The sequence below is a fragment of the Phragmites australis genome, chromosome 3 (assembly GCF_958298935.1).
Source record: "Phragmites australis chromosome 3, lpPhrAust1.1, whole genome shotgun sequence".
NCBI lineage: Eukaryota > Viridiplantae > Streptophyta > Magnoliopsida > Poales > Poaceae > Phragmites > Phragmites australis.
The window spans coordinates 40192837-40215440 of record NC_084923.1 but is presented as its reverse complement, the minus strand read 5'-3'; the positions used below and the strand labels follow the sequence as shown (position 1 = coordinate 40215440).

Below are 22604 nucleotides of genomic sequence, written 5' to 3'. Positions count from 1 at the left end.
GATTTTTTCAGCTCCTCTAACGTGGCGCTACAGAAGGGATTACGACGTGCTCGTCGTCTATGGGATTCTCGATGGGTCCCGGTGATCTCTAGATTGACGCTTTCTTCAAGCTGCGTGTAGTTATATAACTAGTATGTGCGTGCTTTAGGTGTGTGTGGAGTGGGTGCGTATGTAGGATGAGTGCGCGCGTTCATGTTCAGATACTATAGTTGTATTCAGTGGTGAGGAGTAAAAAAAAAAACAGATGGTACAAACCTAAACCATAATCGATATTCATGCTAACTGAATCTATATCTCTATTATTTAAAAAATACGTTAGGTTCTCACACTAGACAAGACGTATTGCCTCAAGTTCTGCAGACTAACTTAAATTTTGCAGAAATTACCTACCTCATGCTATTTAATCTCTACTGCTCCGCTCGCATATATTCCGCTTCTGAAAATCCCGCTCCCGCGTTTCGCCTCTGACTAATACCCCCGTCTACCCAGCACGTTACGTGCCATGCACATTAGCCGTCTCCCGCAGCTCCTGACTGACACCCGACACATAGACAGACCCAATAATTAGTCCAACCAAAAACATCGAAGGAAGCCACAATCTTCAAAGACAATTTGCGGTACTTATGGAGTTATGGTTTCTTTCTGTGACACGTAATTACAACCATCACAAGTTCATAGACATTGATCTGAAAGACTGAAACCCCCAGCTGCTTTCCATAATAATCCTATCGAAGATTCAAATGTTCTGCGACAAATATACAAACAGATTTAAGGAACAATCTAGCCATAGGAGTGATGTGTGCGTGAAAAACCAAGCATCTTAGGACATCTCTGAACATTGGTCTTCGTTAATGCGCCATGGCGAGCGACCCGTCCTTCATCAGGCTGTTGCTCAGAGTCTTGAACCGCTCCCTCGAGTACTGCCGCGACGCCTTCTCCAGTCCGTCCCGGCTTTCATCATCGTGACGAACTCCTCGAAACTTATCCGGCCATCCTGCGATCAGAGACCACGGATACGCTCAGCAATAGGCAGAGCAATCTGTCCCAGTGACGGACGCAGTGGAGTGTTTGTAGGGATGGCAATCGGGTCGATTCCCGTGAGGAATGCTTTTTCATCTTCGTCCCCATTTAGCTATCGGGAGAAGATTTTTCTCATCCTCATCTTTATGGAAAATTTGTAGAGATCGGGTCTCCAATAGAGATATAAAATTAAATGATATTTAATTATTTTTATATATTAATAATATGTGCGTTGTATAAATAAGTAATCTATTGATATATACGAGGGTAATTAATACAAGATTGATTAAATATCGTAGGTTAGACAGAAAAGAATAAGAGTAATTTATTATTTACTCTACGTAATGTAATGTTTGTACATTTATATACTAAGAAAAATATGTATATATGTGATATCGGGGATATAACGGGGAGCGGGGATGCGGAGCGTCTTCCCGTCTCCGTCTCTATATGAGTTCGCAGGGGATAAAATCTCTCCATCCCTATCCTCTAATAGGGGAATTCCCTGCGAGGAATCAGGGATCGGATCCCTGTTGATATGCCCAAGTGTTTGTACCTTGTCGGTGTCGACTTCTCATAGTACGTTGAAAGTTTAACCATGTGATCGATTACAGCATGTATAAATGTATAAATACATTACAAATCAATAACATACACCCTTTAAAAATTTAACCATATGATCAATTACACTATTAACTATCAAAAATTATATCTATTAAAAGGGTGTGTCTTCGCAATAGACATATCATTTTATTATGTTTATTTAGCATGTATAAATATATAAATATCTCACAAATCAATAACACACATTTGAAATAAACACCTGTAGTAAACAGACACACTTTAAAAGTTTAACTATATGATCAATTACACTATTAACTAAAAAAGTTATGTCTATTGAGAGGATATGTCTCCCTAATAAATATGTCATTTCATCATATCTATTCAACATGTATAAACATATAAATGCCTCACAAATTAATAACAAAAGTTTTTATTCTTTTTTTTTCTCTCTAGGATTACTTGTAATATAAATGATGCTGATCAGCTAGACGTTTTCAGACGCATGCCTTACGTGACATTCCCAGGTGGTGGCAAAGTCAAAGCAAAAGAGCGTGGCACGTACCGTTAGCGGCGCTATGGCTTCGGTATGTCGTCATTCGATCTACAGCGTCATTGCATCAAGAAACCTTTTAAGTAAACAGGCTGAGTCGACGTTTCTGGCTAATTGGTCGTACAAAGCTGATTCTAATCTCCTACTGGCCAGTCAACCAGTTTTGGCGCATGTCGAGTACTGCCGCGACGCCTTCTCCAGTCCGTCCCGGCTTTCATCATCGTGACGAACTCCTCGAAACTTATCCGGCCAGCCTGCGATCAGAGACCACGGATACGCTCAGCAATAGGCAGAGCAACCTGTGACAGTGACGGACGCAGTGGAGTGTTTGTGCCTTGTCGGTGTCGACTTCTCGGAGTACCGAGTACGTTGTTGAGTGCGGCGTCGTCGGTGTGCCCGGACTCGTCGGCGAGCGCGTCGGCCGCAATCACTCGCATGGCCTTCTTCTTGAACTTGTTCATGGTGGAGAACTGCTGCAGCCGTATAGACCAAATAATAAAAGGCGATATCATTGTCCTTTTCTCGAGACGCTACAGTGACATAAACAAATTACGTTAGTAGGAAGCACCGCTCACCTTCGTAGACATGTTCATCAGGCTCATGTTCACGTTGTTTCGGTAAGATGGCTCCTTGATACTCTTCCTCGACCCAACGGTGCTTGAGATTGAATTCATAGCTATCTCTGAATTGTTCTTGCCGTAGCACTGTTGATCAATTTGTGAGATGCATTTCTGGTCGGGAAGACCACGAGGTTAACTCATGATGCTTTTCTTGTGTGGGGAGACCTCACATTTACGATAAAATTTGAACACCCATGCCCACACAGTTCACGAAGAGCAAAACATGATTTTGCTCAGTATGTCATTGGTTGCTTCTGCTCCCATTAGATCTCATGTGCCAAGGCCCATTCATGGGACTTTTTGCAGCACGACACACGTCACACTATCGCACGGTCGCCGCCGGTAGCTTCACTGCAAGGCCAGTTGCTCTACCGCTTCATCGAGCATTGGCTCGTGCGCCTGCAGACACGTGACCTCGAGCCCGTTGCTAGTTCTCACGTGATGGCTCCTTGATCTGCCTCTTGCCTCGCTATCGACAGCGCGGTCACTCGATCGCTCCTGCGTCGCCCCTCCAATCCGCATCGAAATCAAGCACTGCACTAGAATCGAGGCACAAAATCGAGTACCTGGCCGCCCCTCCGCACCGGCCGTCTTCTGTGCTAGGGCAGTTGAGCCGTGTCACCGTGCTGCCCCTCCGCCGCACCCATGGTTGCCCTGTCCGCTGGTCGGTGCTAGCTCATTAACGTCATGTCGTCCTCACCACGTGTGCTCCTCCTTGAGGCTGTATGCACGGTCGCCATCGTGCCGTCCAAGAACCTCTCAAATGGGTTCCCTATGATTGGGGGATTCCGTGTCCTGCTTCAGTTTCCAGCCATCTAGCCGCCGTGGACGAAGCTCCTCTCCACCGGCGCCACCGCTGGGAGCGGTGCTACCGCTTCTCAGCAACCTGAGCCAACTGTCTCAGGCCATATCTCCTCGGTGAAGCTCCCCGGCCACTGCAGTTCATGCGCAGGAGCCTTTGATTGTTGCGTAGGGCCTGCTAGCTAGATTAGCGCTTTCTATCATAGTCATCACATGGTTAGAAAGAGACAAAGAAGAATATTTTGTTCCAAAAAGTCAAAATACAGTCTGATCTATCCAAACTTAAGATACTAGTATCGGAAAAGGATAGTTACATAAGTTCGTAATGTATTCTATTCAAACTCATATGATTCGATAAATGATCTCCACCATTATAATTTTATCCAAGACAATCAGTAGTATGGATCTTTCTCTTTTCTTGCGATTAATATGGTAACTTTGTGATCTTAAAAGCAAATATGGATATACTTTTTGCAACTCAAATATTAAGATAATAGAATCCAAATAAGAGATGACAGTCTGATTTTCTTTGGTGTTTGGTTGAGCGGTGAAGGCTGGATAGGATGCCCACTGGTGGAATATTCGATCAATGTACGAGACGGAGCGATTCGGCCGATTTGGCCGGATAGAGCCATCAAGTCCCGTGCGTACGTGTGTTATGTTTTTATTTAATTGATGATTTTATTTAGAAGTATAAAAGTGATCTAAGTTTTTTAAATGATTTTATGAATAAAAAAGAGCCAACTAACAACCTATTTTAATTGGTTTGATAATAAAGAATGAGCAAATATTTAATTAAAAATTTCTAAAAAAAATCTACTCTCATCTTATCCACTCTTATCCCACTAACCAAACTAAAAACTAGCGCATTCTATCCACTCTTATACCACCAACCAAACAAAAAAGTGACTCATCTCATCCATCCCAACTAAACAAAAAATTAGATCATCCCATAAAAAAAATAAATCGTACTATTATATCCAACCTCATCCTTCTTACAAACACACTTAAGTGCGTCATCTCATACACTAGAGTAGGAACTCTCATAAATAAATGAGCCAAGGTTCCAAATAATAGCATAAAAAGTTCAAGTCATATACATGGATTGTATATCTACATATGTTTGATCATCGGAACACGATATTAAGAAAATGATATCTATTGAATCTATCTGGGCAAATTTGTGTGGGCCACCTTAATTGCTAGTTACATATATTTAAAAATTAAAGTCTGATGGGTCAAAGAAACTGGTTGACTTGTAGCGCTGGGATTAGTCCAAATTAAGCTAGGATATACACGTGCGTACGCATTCCGTGGTAATGCGTGTTTTCACGCACTAGAGTTCTCGTACCTCTCAATCTCATCCTAATATGTGTACGTGTGCGCGTATGTTGTGAGTGTGAGTGCGTGTGTAGTGTGCGTCCCCCATGTATCCTTAAAAAAACTAGTTGTCTGACTCAAAATTATGGAGTATGAGAAACCAAGTGAAGAAATATCTTGTTTTGTATGTGATAAGGTATTGATAACAGTTGATGTGTCTTGAATTTGGTTAGTATGTGTTTTTGGATGTTTATTCTTGTTCATATCTAACTCGAGTTGGTAGTGTTTGGAATTGATGAATTCTTCTCTGCACGCAGAAAAATTACACACCAAAAGTTCTGGTATTCACCGGAAGTTCCGGTGTGGACAATGTATACTCAGCAGAATATTTCTTGCAAAGAGTAATTTTTTGGGTGAAATTGGAAATCAATACATCGGAAGGTCCATTGAATGTGGTGGCTACATCAGAGGGTATCACCAGAGCATTTTTAGTGCTAAATCAAAAATAAAAGCAAACACCAGATGGTCCGATGATAAACTTTGAGAGCACCGGAGTATTTTTAATAGAGAGGAGATTGTTGGCGTCAAGTTTGATTATGTACGCCGGATAGTCTGGTGCTATAATTATGAAAACAAGAGAATGCATCAGACCTTTTTGTTGCAAAGAGGTTGTAGAAGGGTGGTTTGGTAAATTAACACACATAAGATTATCTAATGATGGACATGAGATCACTAAAAATTTTCACTGGACCTTTTCTTGCAGAGAACAATATTTTCCTTGAACATTTAGTGTTAAACTCACCGGATGGTCTGGTGTTCAGGAATAGAACACACCGGAACATCCGATGTTCATGTTTTCTACATGATGTGCTCTGAGTTGAAGTTTTTGATTTTATGCTAACTTAGAGATGTTTTAGAATGTGAAGAAATGTGTTTGCTTGTTTCAAGGTGTGTAGGTGATGGATGCAACTTGGTGATCGACGATGGGTGATCGGGGCTAAACGAGTGCTTAGTATCGGACGATCAAGGAGGGTCGAGCGGAGTCAAGGGTGACCGTAGCTATACACATGAAGGTAGGGCAAAGCACAAAATGGAGGATGAAAATTGCGTGTTGACAAATTCATGCAAAGGGAATGCCAGTACAAGTGACAAGGTGACCCGAGAGATCGGATGCGAGAGAGACTTGTCGGCGATCAAGATCGCAAGATGGAGGACACGTGTCATCATCGGAGCGTTTACTTTAGGTGGAAGCAAGTGACGGCTAGTCACGCTTTGAAAATCGTGTTAGGATTTCACGATTTGGTCTCAAAATCGTGGGAGGACTAGATAAGTACGTGGTACCATCGCGAAGTTTGCATCGAGACGAAGCTATATTGTAAAGGCGCCATGTCCGTCTGATGAATGGTGAAGAAAATAGAGTAAAATATCCTCAGTTGTAGTAGAAGTATACTACAAGGGAGATGTATTTTGGGAAAAAGTTAGAAAATTTTGAGATCAAAATTTCTAGGTCTATAAATAGAGGGGTAGGACTATGAGGGAGAATGAATCAGCCATTTGAGTCTCTTATACCATCTATATGAGAACATTGTGCTAGGGTTTTAGTGGAGAGAAGGATGAGTGCTTATCCTATGTAATATGTGAGAGTTTTTAGAGGAAAATCTTTGTAATCCGTCTAAAATAGGGCTGATATCTTTGAGTAATAAAGTTTATATTTTTGCATATGCTTGAATTCCCTTTCTTCTAGTTTCTCTCTATTGGTTCCTTTGTAAGTTTGTAAGTTTTTTGGTGTTTCATTGTGATTTTTATTTTGATTTTTGGGCTGAATTTTTAACATCTTATGAAGTCATACTTTTTGTTGCTAGATGCATACAAATCACATACTCGTATATACTCATGGGTCTTGAACCCACTGCCTCTAGATTATCAACTTAAAGAATTTCTTCAATCGGTGACCTTATCTTTATTTTTTATTCTTTCTTCTCAAGTTCTAAACTTATGTGTGGATGAGTTATAGATTGGTTTACTGTGGAACCTAGTGTTTGATTCTAACCATGAGACCCACCTTTGATTGGATCTTCAAGTTTGATTTTTGATTTCTTTGAGTTTTTATTCTGTTCTAGACGGATCTTTCGGGTTGAGCTCTATGTTTCTGCTGTGTTTTGTGTTGCGCTTTGTTCTTGAGGTGTATTGGGTGATAAAATAGGAGAAAACTATCTATTTTGAAAGAACTTAGTCGAGACGCCTATTCACCCCTTTAGTCGCCATTCTCTGTCCTAAAGAGTAGTTTGTTGCGTGTCGGTAGTATGAGTACAACAACAAGAGTTGACTTCTTCGTTTGAAAAAAAGAGAGTTGACTTTGATCCAGTACTTAAAAAAGGTATATCAGTGCCGGTTGAAAAATAGCTTCATTGCTGATTTTTTAACCGGCACTGATTACTTGGTATTGATAGTCACTGACTATTAGTGCCAGTTCCAAACCCGACACAGATACTCAACATCACTGCCGGTTCGAGGCTCGAACCGACACTGATGGTATTTTTGAAAAACAAAAAGAAAAAAGAAAAAGACGACCGGCGGGTGCGGCGGTGCCACACCCGCTCGTCGCCACGGCTACTTCACCACGCGCTCCCTGTAGAAAAATATGGCGGCACAAAGGCCACCGTCACAGATCCGCCTCGCCCAGGATCCTGCAGCGAGCTAAGCCGGGGTCGCACGCACTGGACCGAGCTCCCATTGCCTGAGCCCCCGCCAACCCCGGGCTCGCCACGCCGGACTAAGCTCCTTCCGCTGCACAGTACATCGAAGAGGATGTGATGGGATCAAATCAAGGCATACTATTACCAGCAGCAGCAAATTCAATCGGATGGTAGACGATAGGGAAAGAGAGATTGGGTACTCACATATTATCGGATGGGATTGGAGCCGAATCCACCATAAGCAAAGCAACTGAATAGAGAGCCAAATCTGAATCCAAATCCAAATCCACCCAAAGCAACCGAAGGGAGAAAGGGAGATGGAGCGATACGCTCTCCCAGGCAGTGGTGATGGAGTGATGCGCTCTCCCTAAGCAAAGCAACCGAAGGGAAAAAGAGAGATGGTGGCATGGAGCGATGCGCTCTCCTAGGCAATGGTGATGGAGAGATGGAGTGATGCGGTAGCCGTGCCTGGACCTGGAGAGGACTGGCGGGGGTGAGGTAGTTGAGAGAGAGAGGAGCGAAATGAGGTGAGGACTTAGATATTTTCGTTGCGATCGGATGTGAGCCGTAAACTACAAAATGAAGTGAATGTAAATTTCAGGTCCGTCTCCACTTTAGTATCGGGTGTGGATGGAACTGGCATTGTTACTCACTATCAGTGCCGGTTCGTAGTTAGAACTGGCAATGATAGTGATTATCAGCGTCGGTTCGTAGCGGCTCACTCATTTTTCGAGCATGGAAGATTAAGAACCGGCACTAATACATCTTCAGTGCCAATTACTATTCAATCGGTACTGATGAGACGTTACTTTTGATCGATTCTGTAGTAGTGATCCATCTAATCTCTTGTAGAAAAGAAACCTCACCCGAAAAAGAATCCAAGGTTAGAGTCAGCAAATAATGATCATTTTGCTGAGTTTTATTCATTGTTATTTGCACACTGTATTTACAAGTACTTGATTTACAACCAACGAACCGATTCTGTGTGTGTGTACACACTCACACAATTTGCATGCATGACGCGGTCACACACACCTAGAAGAAAAGGTAGACCGAATAACAATGGAATTGATGTCCAGCTAAGTAAATCCCCTCATATGCAATAACAAATTAACCTGGTGAAGACACAGACAATCGAGGGCACACTATGTACAAATAAAAAACTTGGGGAACGCTGGTCTGGAGAGCGACGCATGTATGTACAGTGAATCAGTGATCGATGATCACCGTCATTTCTTAACTGGTGCGCCCTTCTCCCAGCTCGCCGCGCATTGAGCGCCCCCTTCCAGCTCGCCACTCATTGAGCGACTCCTTCCAGCTCGCCGCGCTGTCTTTCAGCCACGGGTGCTCTGTCGGGGGGGGGGGGGGGGGTGGCCGGGAATGAAGCTAGTTAAGATGAGCTGGGCAACCGAAATATATTACGTACATAGCTCGCGTTGTCATATCGCGAGATGTATAGAAGATGCACGTACTAACGTACCGAGCACTTCCTCGGCGGTGAAGCGTTTACTGGGGTCGATCTCCAGCATCCCCAGGACGAGGCTCTTGGCTTGGTTGGAGATGCGCTGCCACGGATGCCTCCGCACGTCCACAGCGCCGCTCAGGATCGCCTGCCTCAGCCCGTCTTCGGTGTCTAAGGTTGCCGACGACGAAAACAGACACAGAGACAATGAAATTATTTGAACGCGACTCTACAATTAATATGCCGATTTGTTTCTCGTGCGTGGGTTGATCATTCTTAGTTGGTGCGTGCAACACACAAGTCTCTTCTGAAACCTAAATTGATGTAGCGGACGCACTGACCAGCTTCGAAGGGACGGTAGTTGCAGAGCATCTCGTAGATGATGACCCCCGCGCTCCAGACGTCCGCCGCCAGCCCATACCTCTTCCCCGCCAACACTTCTGGCGCCGTGTACGGCAGCGTGCCAACGATGCCCGTGAACACGGCCGCCTCATGATCTGCGAAGTCGCACGTCAATTGTTTTTTTGGCGTGGACATAACATTAATAATTATACGCATATACGCCTATATCATATGTAGTCATGCATCGGGGGATGTATGATATCATATGTGGTTCCCAATCAGGATTTCAACGTATTAATTAATTCCATAGGAACGAACCGATTGGGTTTCCGTAGTGATTAAGAAAAATCCCTCTCTGATGGTGGAAATGGTAATGGAGATAGATTAAGGTGGACGAACCGGAGCTAGGTAGGCGGCGGAAGAAGACAGACAGACCGAAGTCGATAACCTTGAGCAACCCATCCTGGCCGAACATCATGTTGTCCGGTTTGAGGTCCCGATGCATCACCCCCGCCTTGTGCAACGCCCGCACCGCCTCCGCCACCGCCCATGCCTCCATCGCCACTTCTGCCTCCAAGTTCGACCCCGAGATCCAGTCGGATAGAGACCCGCCGTCGCACAGCTCCATCACTAGGTGCACCTCTATGTCGTCAAGGTAAACCTCGTGCAGCCGCACTAGAAACGGGTGGCACGGCAACGAGGCCATGATGACCATCTCTGCCTCCAAGAAATTCACATCGGGCGTGCGGGGGATGGTCTTGCACGCCAGCTTCCGCCTCGCGCCGGCGCGCCGGCTGAAGGCCACGCGCATCATGGCGCCGGACCCGCCGCGGCCGAGCTCCTGGCCGAGGCGGTATTTCTGGTGGATGCGCGGAGCGCCGCCACGTGATGCGTCGTAGTACGGTACCTCTGTGCCGGTGCCGGTGCGTAAGTACCTAAACCGTGGTTCCGGGCCTGCTTCCGGCTGCGGCTGGCTCTGGCGTATGGAATGGGAGATGGGCACCGCGGAGGCCGACTCCCAGGCCCTGCAGCTCGCGTTGCCCATATGCGCACCACGGCAACGGCACGATGATCTCTTCGACCAAGGCAACGAAGCTCTAGCTAGCTATATTGCCTAAGGCCTAGGCCACAAGGTTCTTGCAATCTGGTCAGATTGTGATGAATTGTGATGCTGCGTTTCGTCCCACAGCTTCTCTTTATAGAGGGGCTTGGCCGCTTGGGCAGCGAAACTGATGTCCATGTGTCCACGCTGCTTACCTGCTGGCAAGGATCTTATCTGCCTAGTCAGAAGGTAAGTCTCACAGTAACCTCGCGGTTGTTGGTTCGTTTGGCTAAACAATGAAGGTCAAAGCCAAATATATGCATGGACCAAATGATAAGATTTTGTATAGCTCATGTAAAACTAATAAGGATTTACATACGAGTCAAAATATAGATCTTGTTCTAGTTAGAGCTTTTCACCTATGTCAAATATTACTAAGAGCAGACGTATCATATTTACTTTTCGACGTCGACGCTACATAGTCTATCCCATCGCTCCACCGCTTGCGTCATCCCAGTCGCTCGAATTGCTCTGTCCTGTCCCCACGTGCCACCTGTGCACCTGCAAAAGATCTCATGCCACGTCTATCAGACTGTCCCATAACATTAAATGCTACAGGACGGAACATGACAACTCTGCACCGACCACACCTTGATCGACTAAAAAGAGGACTTAGAGAAAGGAAATACTCTTCATATTATATTTCTCCTTAAGTTTTCCTATAGAATTTTTGGAGGAGTTTTACGTGATATATATAGATGACCAAATTGATCACGAGAGGTGTTACGAATAAACACGTATAGTAAACAGACACCCTTTAATATTAGGAGTTATCTCCCTAATAGATATGTCATTTCATCATACATATTCAACATATATAAATATATAAATACCTCACAAATTAATAACAAAAGTTTTTATTTTTTTTCTCTCTAGGATTACTTGTAATATAAATGATGATGATCAGATAGACGTTTTCAGACGCATGCCTTACCGGACATTCCCAGGTGGTGTCAAAGTCAAAGCGAAAGAGCGTGGCACCGTTAGCGGAGCTATGGCTTCGGTATGTCGTCATTCGATCTACAGCTTCATTATATGAAGAAACCTTTTGAGCTAAGAAAACTGGCTGAGTCGACGTATCTGGCTAATTGGTCGTTCAAAGCTGATTCTAGTCTCCTACTGGCCAGTCAACCAGTTTTGGCGCATGTCGACAATATTGTGATTCGGGTCAACCCTGGCTGGGCCAACGTTCTGACATTTTTAATTGTTATGTTGTCCCTAGATATCCCTAATAAATAGTACAATTGATTAATTAAACGTGCGAATGAGGAGGGATTGAGCCGAGTTGATTCCTAGAGCTCCTCCCACGCCGGTGACCCGGGTTTCGAGCTCTGACGCTGGCACTGGAAAGGATCTCTTTCCCTTCTATTTGAAAATAAAGAAAGAATTAAGCGTGCGAATCAGGATGTCGACATGCATCCACGTACGAAACATGGCTTGCTCCAGCTACGTGTACTCGTCTACTTAGGTTGGATTTGACGGCTCAGATCTAATCATGGTACGTATGTACAATGCATGGGCTGGTTCAGTTTGGAGTTTGTTCGGTAAAAGTGGATTAGTATCTAAATGTATTTCTTTACTTCAAAATTGCAAAATATTGATAACCTCTCAAGTGGCTTGCGACGAAAAGGGTGTTTTAATTTGCTTACAAAATACCCACAGATATTTAATCGAACTTGTTCTTTTCACGTGTTGGTGAAGCATAGGTCATCCGAACCATTTTGCCATTGCAACATGAAATTAGCCATTTCTTTTGTCACAAACGGATTGAATTTGGACTTGAAATTTTGCAAAGATATACAACGTAACCTAACCTATAACTCATGAATTTTTGATAACTTCTAAGTAGGGTTTTTGACAAATTTGCAAATTTTCAACGCTAACTCATTTTAGCTGGATCTACGTACCCAACGAGAAAAGAGAACGAAGGTGGCTGTGGAGATGATGACATGTAGTGGGAAGCTGGCGTTAAGAGCTGTGGAGTGCTTGGTGGACTGTCTGGTTGTCTATAGATGGGCTAAAATCAACAATCGGGATTTTTCCACCCCATACAATCCCGTGGCTCACGAGGCCCATAGTTCCAGGGCCTGGCACGCTGGCCCAGTCCAATTGTAACATGTGAGAACTTTTTTATTTTAAAAATTTAAAAATTGCAAATATATACGTCTGCTCTGAAAAATTTCAAATCTAGACTTCTGTCGCCCAATCAGAAAGTAACAGGAAGATAGATGATAGTGTCCTCTATACTACATAATTTTTCATTACTATTTCAATAGTGTTTTAAAATTTAAGAGTACTGAAACATAACATTTTTATTTTTAAACCCGTTGTCCATTTTTTTAAAAAACGGACGCTTGTATTCTTATTTTTTTTAAAAAAATAAAGAACTAACATGTGTTGTGCCATGTTTGGATTGTGCCAGGCCATTGGGCTTTGGGCTGACCCGAAATGGCCATGGCCCATATCCCATACAATCCCGTGGCTCACAAGGCCCATAGTTCGAGGGCTTGGCACGACACACTGGCCCAGTCCAATTATAACATGTGCGAACTTTTTATTTTTTATATTTTTAAATAAAATAATTGCAACTATATATTCTAATGGTGTTTTGAATTTTAAGAGCAATAAAATGCAATATTTTTATTTTTAAATCCATCGTTTATGACATGAATCTTGATTTACAATTTTTAAAGCGGGTGTATATATTTGTAATTTTTATATAAAAATAAAAAATCCTAACATGTGTCGTGCTAGGCTGCTGGGCTTCGGGCTGACCCGAAATGGCCACGGCCAATATCCCAGCTCTTGTTGTGTGGAGTAGATCTGATGAAATCACATTCGGACTGTAACTGATTGATGCAACCATCTGTTGCAAGATGGTACGAACCTAAACCATAATCGACAGTCATGCTAACTGAACCTATATCCAACCAAAAACAACGAAGGAAGCCATAATCTTCAATGACGATTTGCAGTACTCGTGGAGTTATGGTTTCTTTCTGTGACACGTAACCGGCACAAGTTCATAGACATTGATCTGAAAGACTGAAACCCCCAGTTGCTTTCCATAATAATCCTATCGAAGATTAAGCTGTTCTGCGACAAATATACAAACAGATCTAAGGAACAAACTATCCATAGAAGTGATGTGTGCATGAAAAGCCAAGCATCTTAAGACCTCTCTGAACATTGGTCTTCATTAACGCGCCATGGCGAGCGACCCGTCCTTCATCAGGCTGTTGCTCAGAGTCTTGAACCGCTCCCTCGAGTACTGCCGCGACGCCTTCCTCCAGTCCGTCCCGGCTTTCATCATCGTGACGAACTCCTCGAAGCTTATCCGGCCATCCTGCGATCAGAGACCACGGATACGCTCAGCAATAGGCAGAGCAATCTGTGCCAGTGACGGACGCAGTGGAGTGTTTGTACCTTGTCGGTGTCGACTTCTCGGAGTACGTTGTTGAGTGCGGCGTCGTCGGTGTGCCCGGACTCGTCGGCGAGCGCGTCGGCGAGCTCGGCGCGCTCGATGTATCCGCTGCTGTCCTTGTCGAAGAAGAGGAACGCGGTGCGGAGGTGGCCGTCGTTGGAGAGCCTCTGCAGGTGGATGGTGATCGCCACGAACGCGCCATAGTCCAGGTACCCATTGCCGTCAACATCAGCCTGGGCAAACTCAGTTTGAGCTTTGGTTTAACTTCTTCGTTTAATTCCACAGTGAGATCAAGGAGTAGGAGATCGACGCTTACGGCATCCATGAGCAGCTCCATCTCGGGCTCGGCAAGCTTGGATCCGACCTTCTTGAGCCCTGCCTTGAGCTCCTGCAGCGTGACCCTGCCGTCCTTGTCGGTGTCCATGAGCGCGAACATGTCCCGGATCACCTCCACCTCCTCCACGGAGAGGTGCTCCGCGATCACCCGCATGGCCTTCTTCTTGAACTTGTTCATGGTGGAGAACTGCTGCAGCCGAACCCGGACGACGTCGCCCAGCGGCACGTTCGGCGCCTTCCGCGCGTTCTGCAGCCACGGGTGCTCTGCACCACCACGCCACGCCAAGAACGCACGCACGCATCAGTATTCATGTAGGCTTGTGAAGCAATGGGGGCACGAATGGCGGGTTCTAGACGAGGACATGGACGTACCAAGCACCTGCTGCGCGGTGGGGCGCTTCTTGGGGTCCATCTGGAGCATCTGGCGGACGAGGCTCTTGGCGCCGTCGGAGATCCGCTGCCAGGGCTCGCGCTCCAGGTCCAGCGAGCCGCGCAGGATGGCGCGCGCCACGCCCTGCTCCGTCTCGGCCCAGAAGGGCGGGACGCCGCAGAGGAGGATGTACAGGATGACGCCGGCGCTCCAGATGTCCACCTCCGGCCCGTAGCTCCGCCGCAGCACCTCCGGCGCCATGTAGTACGGGCTGCCCACGATCTCCGTGAAACGCTCGCCTGTTTGCATCCACAAATTTTCGTAGCATCGAAGACGAGTACAGATTTCGCTGTCGTGATCGTTAGTGGCACGTATTTTAATTTCGTTTTATAATTTTTTTACTAGCAACGACAGAATGTGAATTTTATATGTCAGTGAAAGAAAATTTTAAAATTAGATATTTTGTTCTTCTCTGAAATTCTAAAATTCATAAAATTTTACCGAGATTTCTAAAACTTCAACAAAATTTTAATCCCTCTGAGTTTCGACGCAGACTCTACGCGGGAAACTTCAGCCACAGGGATCCCGCCCCGAACAGCCGTTGCCCATTGAGCCTGTGACACGGTTTCACTAACAACCCGACTTGTTCTTTGCCGTGCTTCCTCATGCTATAGCTTAATGTGCTAGTTTTATAGCTTCTGTTTCTTTATTATCAGAACATTATTCAGAAACATGGAACTTCCAAATTGTCGAGTTTAGAACTTATGTTTTTCTCAATACTTAATTCCACTTGTTTGTCGTTTAAAAGAAAGTGCGGATTTCCACAAATTGAAGTATTTCACGCTCATGCACAAACACTTTCACACATGTAAGAATGACAACGGTAGGGATTTAGGGCCTGCTTGATACAGTGTCAAACTCTATTTAATATCTAACTATATGGTATATACGCATAAAAAATATATCATATATGGATAGTGTATGCCATGTGCATCCTTAATAATTGCAAATATTATGGAACCGAATCTGCGATACCTGAAACGACCAGAATTCAGAAGGTGTATACTAGAAAAGACTTAATTGTTTACCCAACTAAAGAAGACTAGTATTCAAGATAGATCTATCTACTTGGATGACAAGTAAAATGACTCTCTATTGACTAATGCTAGAAAGGAGGCGGTAACATCGCCCCTATATAAGGAGGAGACTTGGATATTACTCCAACTAGAGGTCTGAACTTATATGCATCGCGTGTGCGTCGCTTCATGTTCGATATTTGATCCGCGAAGGTAACCCTGTTATTTCTAGACACATTGTCAGGAATAAATCCTCGATAGTTGGTGCGCCAAGTAGGGGTCTTCTGCTTTTCAGGATCGACTACGTCTCAAGTGCACATCGGCACCAGATTCTCCGATGTCAGCTTTTACGACCACTTCGGGTCAACATCGATCACCCTTGAATCGCCCTTAGCCGGATCGGAGATCACATTCGGAACTATGATCTTCTGTTGAGACCATCAAGGTAAACTGATTCACATCGGTATTATCGACTCCAAGCAATTGGACACATAACGCGAGGTGGGACATCTCGAGTGAGATCCGAAGGAGCCTAATGTTCTCGAGTGCATGGACCGAGGATGGCGACGATGACTCCACCGTTAGCCAGAGCAGCCGAACAGATCGATTCGTGTTCATGGCCAGATGAGCTGATATCCTACCTGCTGACTCAATGGAGGTAGATCCAAACACCATGGTAAATAATGGCACGAAAATTCCCGAGGATCCAGCAGCGGTAGCCACTGTTCATGTTACCGGTGTTGCCGGCAATATAATGCCAGAGACATCTACAGTTGGAGCCTTATGTGTTCCTGACATAACTCTCCATCGACAGTCCATGAGAGGTCAGGTACCTCCTGGTCTTCAACGACTACTTCCGGTGGGCACACCTCCACCACCAGCGGCTCAAGCATCGAGGAATGAGCTCCCTCGGGATAGCAACTGCGGAGCAGCATCGTCTCGACCACAACCAAGTCTGGGTAGCAATGTTTTCAGCACTCTGGATGCTAATATCCAGGGAGCCCATCTGATTTGAAGATCCCTTTTAGAGTTAGATCTAACGACCCCTATGATTATCAGGTCAGGTCCATACTCGATTCGGCCCTAATCCAAGTTGCTCGAAAGAACAATCCTAGCAACTCTAGGCACTCCAGCTCGCAAGGTGCCGACTCGAGGAGCCACAGACGTGAGCATCCCCAAATCGAGGGATCACATGCGGGAAGCTTAGGTGATCAAGCCCGAGCACCACTTTGTGGGACAAACTGTAACTACCCTACGTATATGCGTAGGAACCAGGAAGACATGAGGAATCATATTCCTCACTGTCTTCATGATCTACGTATAGTGATAGACAACCACCGTGAGGAACGCCACGAGGACAACTGCTGTTATTACGACCGCAGATCTCCAGGACGAGATGGTCGACGTAACTCCCCTGCTCAAAGGAACAAACGTGATAGTCCCCCTCACCTCCTCCTGAAGAATTTGATGTAGGCTATGAAGCTTTCATACACGAGCTTCGATCAATACAGTGGCCCGAGAAGTTCAAAGCGGAATCGATCCAGAAGTATGACAGGAAGATCAACCCCGATGAGTGGTTATAGATCTATACCATGGTTATTTGAGCAGCGGATGATGACAACAAGGTAATGGTTAATTATCTACTGACTGCACTCGATGGACCTACCAGGTCCTGGTTGTTGAACCTACCTCCTAACTCGATCCGATCGTGGGCCGAGTTAGAGGCTCAGTTCATAGCCAACTTCCAAGGCACATTCGAGCGCCTAGGAATGGAGAACGATCTTCATCAGCTGAACCAGGGTGAGGACGATTCATTATGGGATTTCATTCACCGGTTCAGTGACAAGCGTAATATGATCCCGGACATCTCTGACGAGTCAGTCATCATCGCCTTCAAGTGAGGCGTCCGGGACACGAATCTGCTCGGGAAGATAGCTACTCGAAATATCCACACGGTCAAAGAGCTCTTCGAGTTGGCTGATAAGGGTGCAAAGTGAGCAGTATGTTTGGTTGATGATAGACAACTATACCTAATAAAGCATAACAGCACAAGAGTTTGTCAGACATCTCACGTCTAACGGCTAGAAAAGGTTCTGAAGTTCTACTCAATCCCATGTGTGTTCTCTGTCGAGTTCATGTCTATACATTGGTCAAGCACGCAAGTCAGTGAAAGTTTGCAAAAGGTCATCATTATTTTCTCTTTCTTGTTTTACACAGAGTCTTTTCCTTATTCTTACGGTTGTCTCGAGTGGTTACACGATAGCCATGCATCTGATAATTTGTCTAGTTGAGTTTTCAGATATCAATGAATATTCGATCAATAAGTCTTGAAGGTGATCTACACACCTACGGATCGAGATTGCATCTACTCATGCCAACTCTATTTCATCGATAAGAAAATAGTGACAATAACATGTTAAATAGGAAAAATATCAGCAATGTCTCTTTGCAACCATCAGACAAAAGCATACCAAAAAGCCTACTATCCGACTAAAGAGAAAGCTTCAATGATATCCATTTACAAGAACGCCACTTGAAATTCCCCTCATGGTATTTTATGGTCTTGGAAACCTTGTCATGGTAGGGAACTTCAAGCACGTCATAATCGTCCCATTGGTAAGATGAGTTCACTCGACGGAAGCTAAGAATTCGACCAAGGTTGGCAATTCCGGGTACTGATGGTACAACTTTAGAGGTCATGCCCAGCAGAATTGATCCTTCTTTCACCCAAGGAATAGCCTCCCATTCTAGTGTCTCCTAAATGTCATCACTAACTGCGTAGAGAGAAACCAGCGTCAATGCATTGTGCTTGGCTAGATCACCAATTTGCTCTCCAACCTTCATGAAAAACACGCGAGACTCGACCAGGAGCAGTCGAGAACCACTCAGACTAGGTTGCTAGATCTCAAAATCAGACATCGATTGTTCCAATGTTGCCACAGCTCCCGATGGATCTCCTAAAGCCACTCCATCCAGAAAATCTGAAATACGCCACCAAAACTTGCCACTAGAGATATGAAACCATTGTGATGGTCCATTGATAAGATAAATGTACACTCCTTTTATCATCTGAAGATGAAAAGCACGACATCCTCAGAATAATGATGATGAATAATTGTCCATCTTTTCGCACTGCAAACCCCTCCAAGTTCACCCAGAATGCATCATAGAAAAGAATGGGAGATTACAGAACCATCTTATCACCGGATTAACTACCCTACCTTTTGATTTGATACCCTCACTCTCCAACCATCTCCCAGTTGTCGCTGACTAAACCTCGAAGACGAAGGTTGAAAACTACTTCACTTCCCAGGCGATGGACCTACACCAAGCCATCCTCGTGCAAGAACGGTCCCTTTAGGATCCAATGAGCAAATTTCGCCATCCTATGCACTCCAGTCCATGAGGTGCAGACACAACGGAAGAAGGCAAAATCTTCTAGATGCTGCAGTTTGTTGGAGATAGTGTCGAGCACCCCCAAAGGCAAAGTCACCCAATCAGAAGTTTCCACCATAATATCCAAAGTGAAAGATGAAGTCTTTGAGTAGAAGGTGAATAGTGGTGGATGAACTCAAAAGGCGAGACTACAGAGGAGACAACGAGGCTAAGACAATAACAGTGAGGTTCTCCCCTCTGATAATTAAATAAGCCTTACCTTAAGATGAGACTTGGAAATTGTTTCCACTTCGGATAAAAACTATGGCGCTTCGATCGACATCAAAAGCGGGATGGTGGCATCATGCGAATCTCTACATGCCCATGCGCATTCTGCAAGTATTAAATGCTCCTATGCCCATCGTTTCAAATTTTGAAAGTTTTTTTTAACTCTACTCAGAGACAGATGTCGAGAAGTCGATATTACTAGCCCTTATTGAGTCTCAAGTATGGATAACAGTAGGGCACTCGAACCAAAAGTGTTTCCACTCGATACTCGGAACTGAGCCTCTTCTTATTCGATTCTTTCGACTGTAAGTTCGATCTACCTTACTCTACCAGGCTTGGACTTGGCGGTACTCGAGTAGGCGCTTGCAGAAATCTTCCATGCTAAGTAGAGTTAAGGGGCTACTGCCGAACATCTAACTATGAGATATATACATATAAGAAGTATACCATACACGATAGGGTATGCCGTCTGCATACTTAACAACTCCGAATATTATGAAACCGAATCCGTAATACCTGATACGCTCGGAATCCAGAAGGTGTATGCTATTAAGGCCTCGATTGCTTTCTAACTCGAGAAGACTAGTATCCAGGACATATCTATCTACTTGGATGACAAGAAAAATAATTTACTACGGACTACGGCTGGATAGGATATCACTCCTATATAAGGAGGGGACCTAGACCCCCCACGGGAGGCTCTCTTTCTCTCGATCATTGGAGGCAAGTATCAGGACCTAAGCGTAGGAGAACTCAATGACTTTAGCTCTAGATTAGACTAGATCTCATATATTCCTTGTAATAAGTTAGTCACATTGTCTATACTCGAGTGAATACATACACATAATCATCAACACATGACATATGGTATTACTCCAACTAGAGATCCGAATATATATACATCATGTGTACTCGCTTCATGTTTGATCTTTTATTCACGAAGATAACCTCGTTATTTCTAGACATATTGCGAGGAACAAATTCTCGACAGACCTGTACACGTGTGCCAAAGTGTGATCACTAAGTTACGGGGACAACGTTTACCTAAGTCGTGAGGGATAATTGTTCACCACAAAAGTACGCCAGAGTTAGGGGAATTCCAAATTACGTGTGGCAAAGTGTGATGACTAGCTAAACAAGCCGTTATTACACGACATGCACGTTAGCAGCCACACTACCAATCGCATCTTTGAAAATCAACAAAAAGCCTCCCTTTGCATCATATTTCTTTATAAAAATATCTTTTTACTATAATGAGAAATACCTCTGCCAACCATCTTACACAAATGGCAGAAGAAGAAAAAACATTTAGCATGACACGTTTTTCTTTTATAGTGGTAAATACTTGTTAGAATTGATAAAGATCCTTGTAACACCGAAAAATTTACAAGCATGCAAATCAGGCTCGCGAGCAGACTGACCTGGTCGGAAGAAGACGGAGAGGCCGAAGTCGATGGCCTTCAGCTGCGCGTCCTCGCTCTTGGTCGCGTACAGGAAGTTCTCCGGCTTGAGGTCCCGGTGCATCACCCCGTGCGCGTGGCAGGCGCGCACCACCTCCGCCACCGTCCTCGCCGCTGACGCCGCGGCGCGCTCCGTGTACCTCCCGCGTGCCACGATCCGGTCGAACAGCTCCCCACCGTCGCATAGCTCCATCACCAGGTGCACCGCCTCGCCGTCCTCGTAGGCGGCCCGGAGCCGCACCAGCGCAGGGTGGTCCGGCAGCGACGCCATGATGGCCACCTCCCGGCGCACGTCCGCCACGTCCACCGCCGTGAGGAGGCGCCGCTTCGGGATGGACTTGCACGCCAGCTGCTCCCGCGTGGCGCGGTCCGTGGCGAGGCGCGTCACGCCGAACTCGCCCCGGCCGAGCTCTCGGCTCAGGTGGTACTTGTCCGTCACGCGCAGGCGCGGGTGGTGCGGCACCACGCCGTCCAGCACGCGCGCCGCCGCCGCTCCACGGGACGCCGGCGGCGGCGGCGGCGGCGTCCAGTCGTACGGCTTGGGCTTGTACCTCGGCTTCGGCTTCGGCCTGGGGCTCGGTTCTTGGCTGCCGCCTTGGCGGCTCGGAGGCGTCGTCGCCGGCCTCTTGCCTTGTGGCGGCGCTTGGGATTTGGGTTCAGGCTGATCAGGGGAAGTGGAGATGGTGCCGCAGAAGCACACGTTGCCCATGGCACCTCCTGGAAGTTTCTAGACGCTTCTGGGCCTTCTTTCTCTGACTTATGTAGTGGAGGTGGTGCCGCGGACGCGCGCTGTAGCGGAGTGCAGTCCCTTTGATCGAGAAAGAACAAGGCTCTTCTCTCTCAAGCACTCAAGCTTGTATAGGTGCGGCAGTGTCTTCTCTCTTCTCCACTGCAGTGGTTGTACATGGAAGGATATCTCTCACCTTTTCCCTCTCTACATAGATTGAAGCGCAACGAACAAGGAGAGCATGCATGTAGCTTTCATCCAATCTCTTTCTCCCTCTATATGAAAAGGAAAAGATTTGGCTGCCGGAGTGTAGATTGCTGAACGGTCGAAGCATAGAGACTTGAGACAAGCGATGAGTGAAGGAGCTAAGCCAGGGAGGAAGAAATGGTCGCGGGAGAGAAGAAGTCCAGCTATCCAAAGTACGCAGCGAAAGGGAAGGAGGACCATACGCAGCTTTCAGTCATAAAAAATCGTCAAATCCCTGTCAATAAAAATATCGAGATGATCGAGAGGGGAAAGGGCAGCTTTGCTTCGCGCCTACGCTCTTTTGAGGAGATGGACGGATCATCGACGGGCAGCGAGAAGGCGCGGGGCAGCGGAAGCCGTCAGGCCGGGGTTTGATTTCGGAATTAGCGTGGAGAGTGGGACCGTTCGTTCGTTGGGCGCCTTTTCAAGCGGGGCAGTGTGTTTCTTCCCTCGCTGTCTCCCTCTGCCTCTGCCCACCGTGCCGCGTACTTGTCTGGACTCCAGCACCATTACTGTTGCTACCACTGTTAGCTTGCACTGATCCAATGAGCAGGTCTAGTCTGGGTCTGGGGCAGCAGCCTGCCTCGATACCGAGATGTTCCCTCGACCTCATGTCGCGCACCCGGATGCCTTCCTCAGCTGTCGTGCCGTGTGGATTCCATCAGAGAACCAGAGAAAGACCCGAGAGGTAGTATGCTTCGGGAAGTGTCAGATTGTTTGCTCGGATCTAGTCGTGATCGCTGGTTAATGGTTACGATCAAACGCAATGACAGGCACGGCATAGCTCCAACCTTGGGGTCACGACTGATGACCCAAAGAGTTCCA

The 22604-nt window shown here is 45.8% G+C and overlaps 2 protein-coding genes across 3 annotated transcripts; both read right to left on the bottom strand.

The window, feature by feature from the left end:
• Positions 1-854: 854 nt before the first annotated feature.
• On the bottom strand, positions 855-22154 carry LOC133913057 (calcium-dependent protein kinase 9-like). 2 transcript variants are annotated; one of them, XM_062356099.1, is made up of 5 exons: positions 20768-22154; positions 14610-14906; positions 14218-14501; positions 13904-14134; positions 855-994 (listed from the first exon to the last, which is right to left on the bottom strand). In XM_062356099.1, exons 1-5 carry the CDS (start codon positions 21513-21515, stop codon positions 893-895), a joined length of 1662 nt encoding a protein of 553 aa, XP_062212083.1. In that variant the 5' UTR covers positions 21516-22154; the 3' UTR covers positions 855-892. The 2 variants fall into 2 exon arrangements, with proteins under 2 accessions (XP_062212083.1, XP_062212082.1); XM_062356098.1 differs by lacking the exon at positions 855-994 and adding an exon at positions 13440-13823 and having other exon boundaries at positions 20768-22150.
• On the bottom strand, positions 2288-10420 carry LOC133911315 (calcium-dependent protein kinase 9-like). The gene is made up of 5 exons (XM_062353513.1): positions 9694-10420; positions 9375-9530; positions 9044-9204; positions 2496-2664; positions 2288-2388 (listed from the first exon to the last, which is right to left on the bottom strand). The coding sequence occupies exons 1-5, from the start codon at positions 10418-10420 to the stop codon at positions 2288-2290; spliced, it is 1314 nt and encodes a 437-aa protein (XP_062209497.1).
• Positions 22155-22604: the final 450 nt, after the last annotated feature.

Bases quoted from the DNA above. Each gene is read 5' to 3' on its own strand.
- LOC133911315 (XM_062353513.1), bottom strand. From the start codon at position 10,420: ATGGGCAACGCGAGCTGCAGGGCCTGGGAGTCGGCCTCCGCGGTGCCC. The intron at 9,205-9,374 runs GTCAGTGCGTCC...CGGCAACCTTAG, and splicing joins CTACCGTCCCTTCGAAGCTG to ACACCGAAGACGGGCTGAGG. The intron at 2,665-9,043 runs GTACGTGCATCT...ATGTCACTGTAG, and splicing joins AGGAAGTGCTCGGTACGTTA to CGTCTCGAGAAAAGGACAAT.
- LOC133913057 (XM_062356098.1), bottom strand. From the start codon at position 21,515: ATGGGCAACGTGTGCTTCTGCGGCACCATCTCCACTTCCCCTGATCAG. The intron at 14,907-20,767 runs GTCAGTCTGCTC...GGATGCAAACAG, and splicing joins CTCCGTCTTCTTCCGACCAG to GCGAGCGTTTCACGGAGATC. The intron at 13,824-13,903 runs GTACAAACACTC...CTCTGATCGCAG, and splicing joins GAGAAGTCGACACCGACAAG to GATGGCCGGATAAGCTTCGA.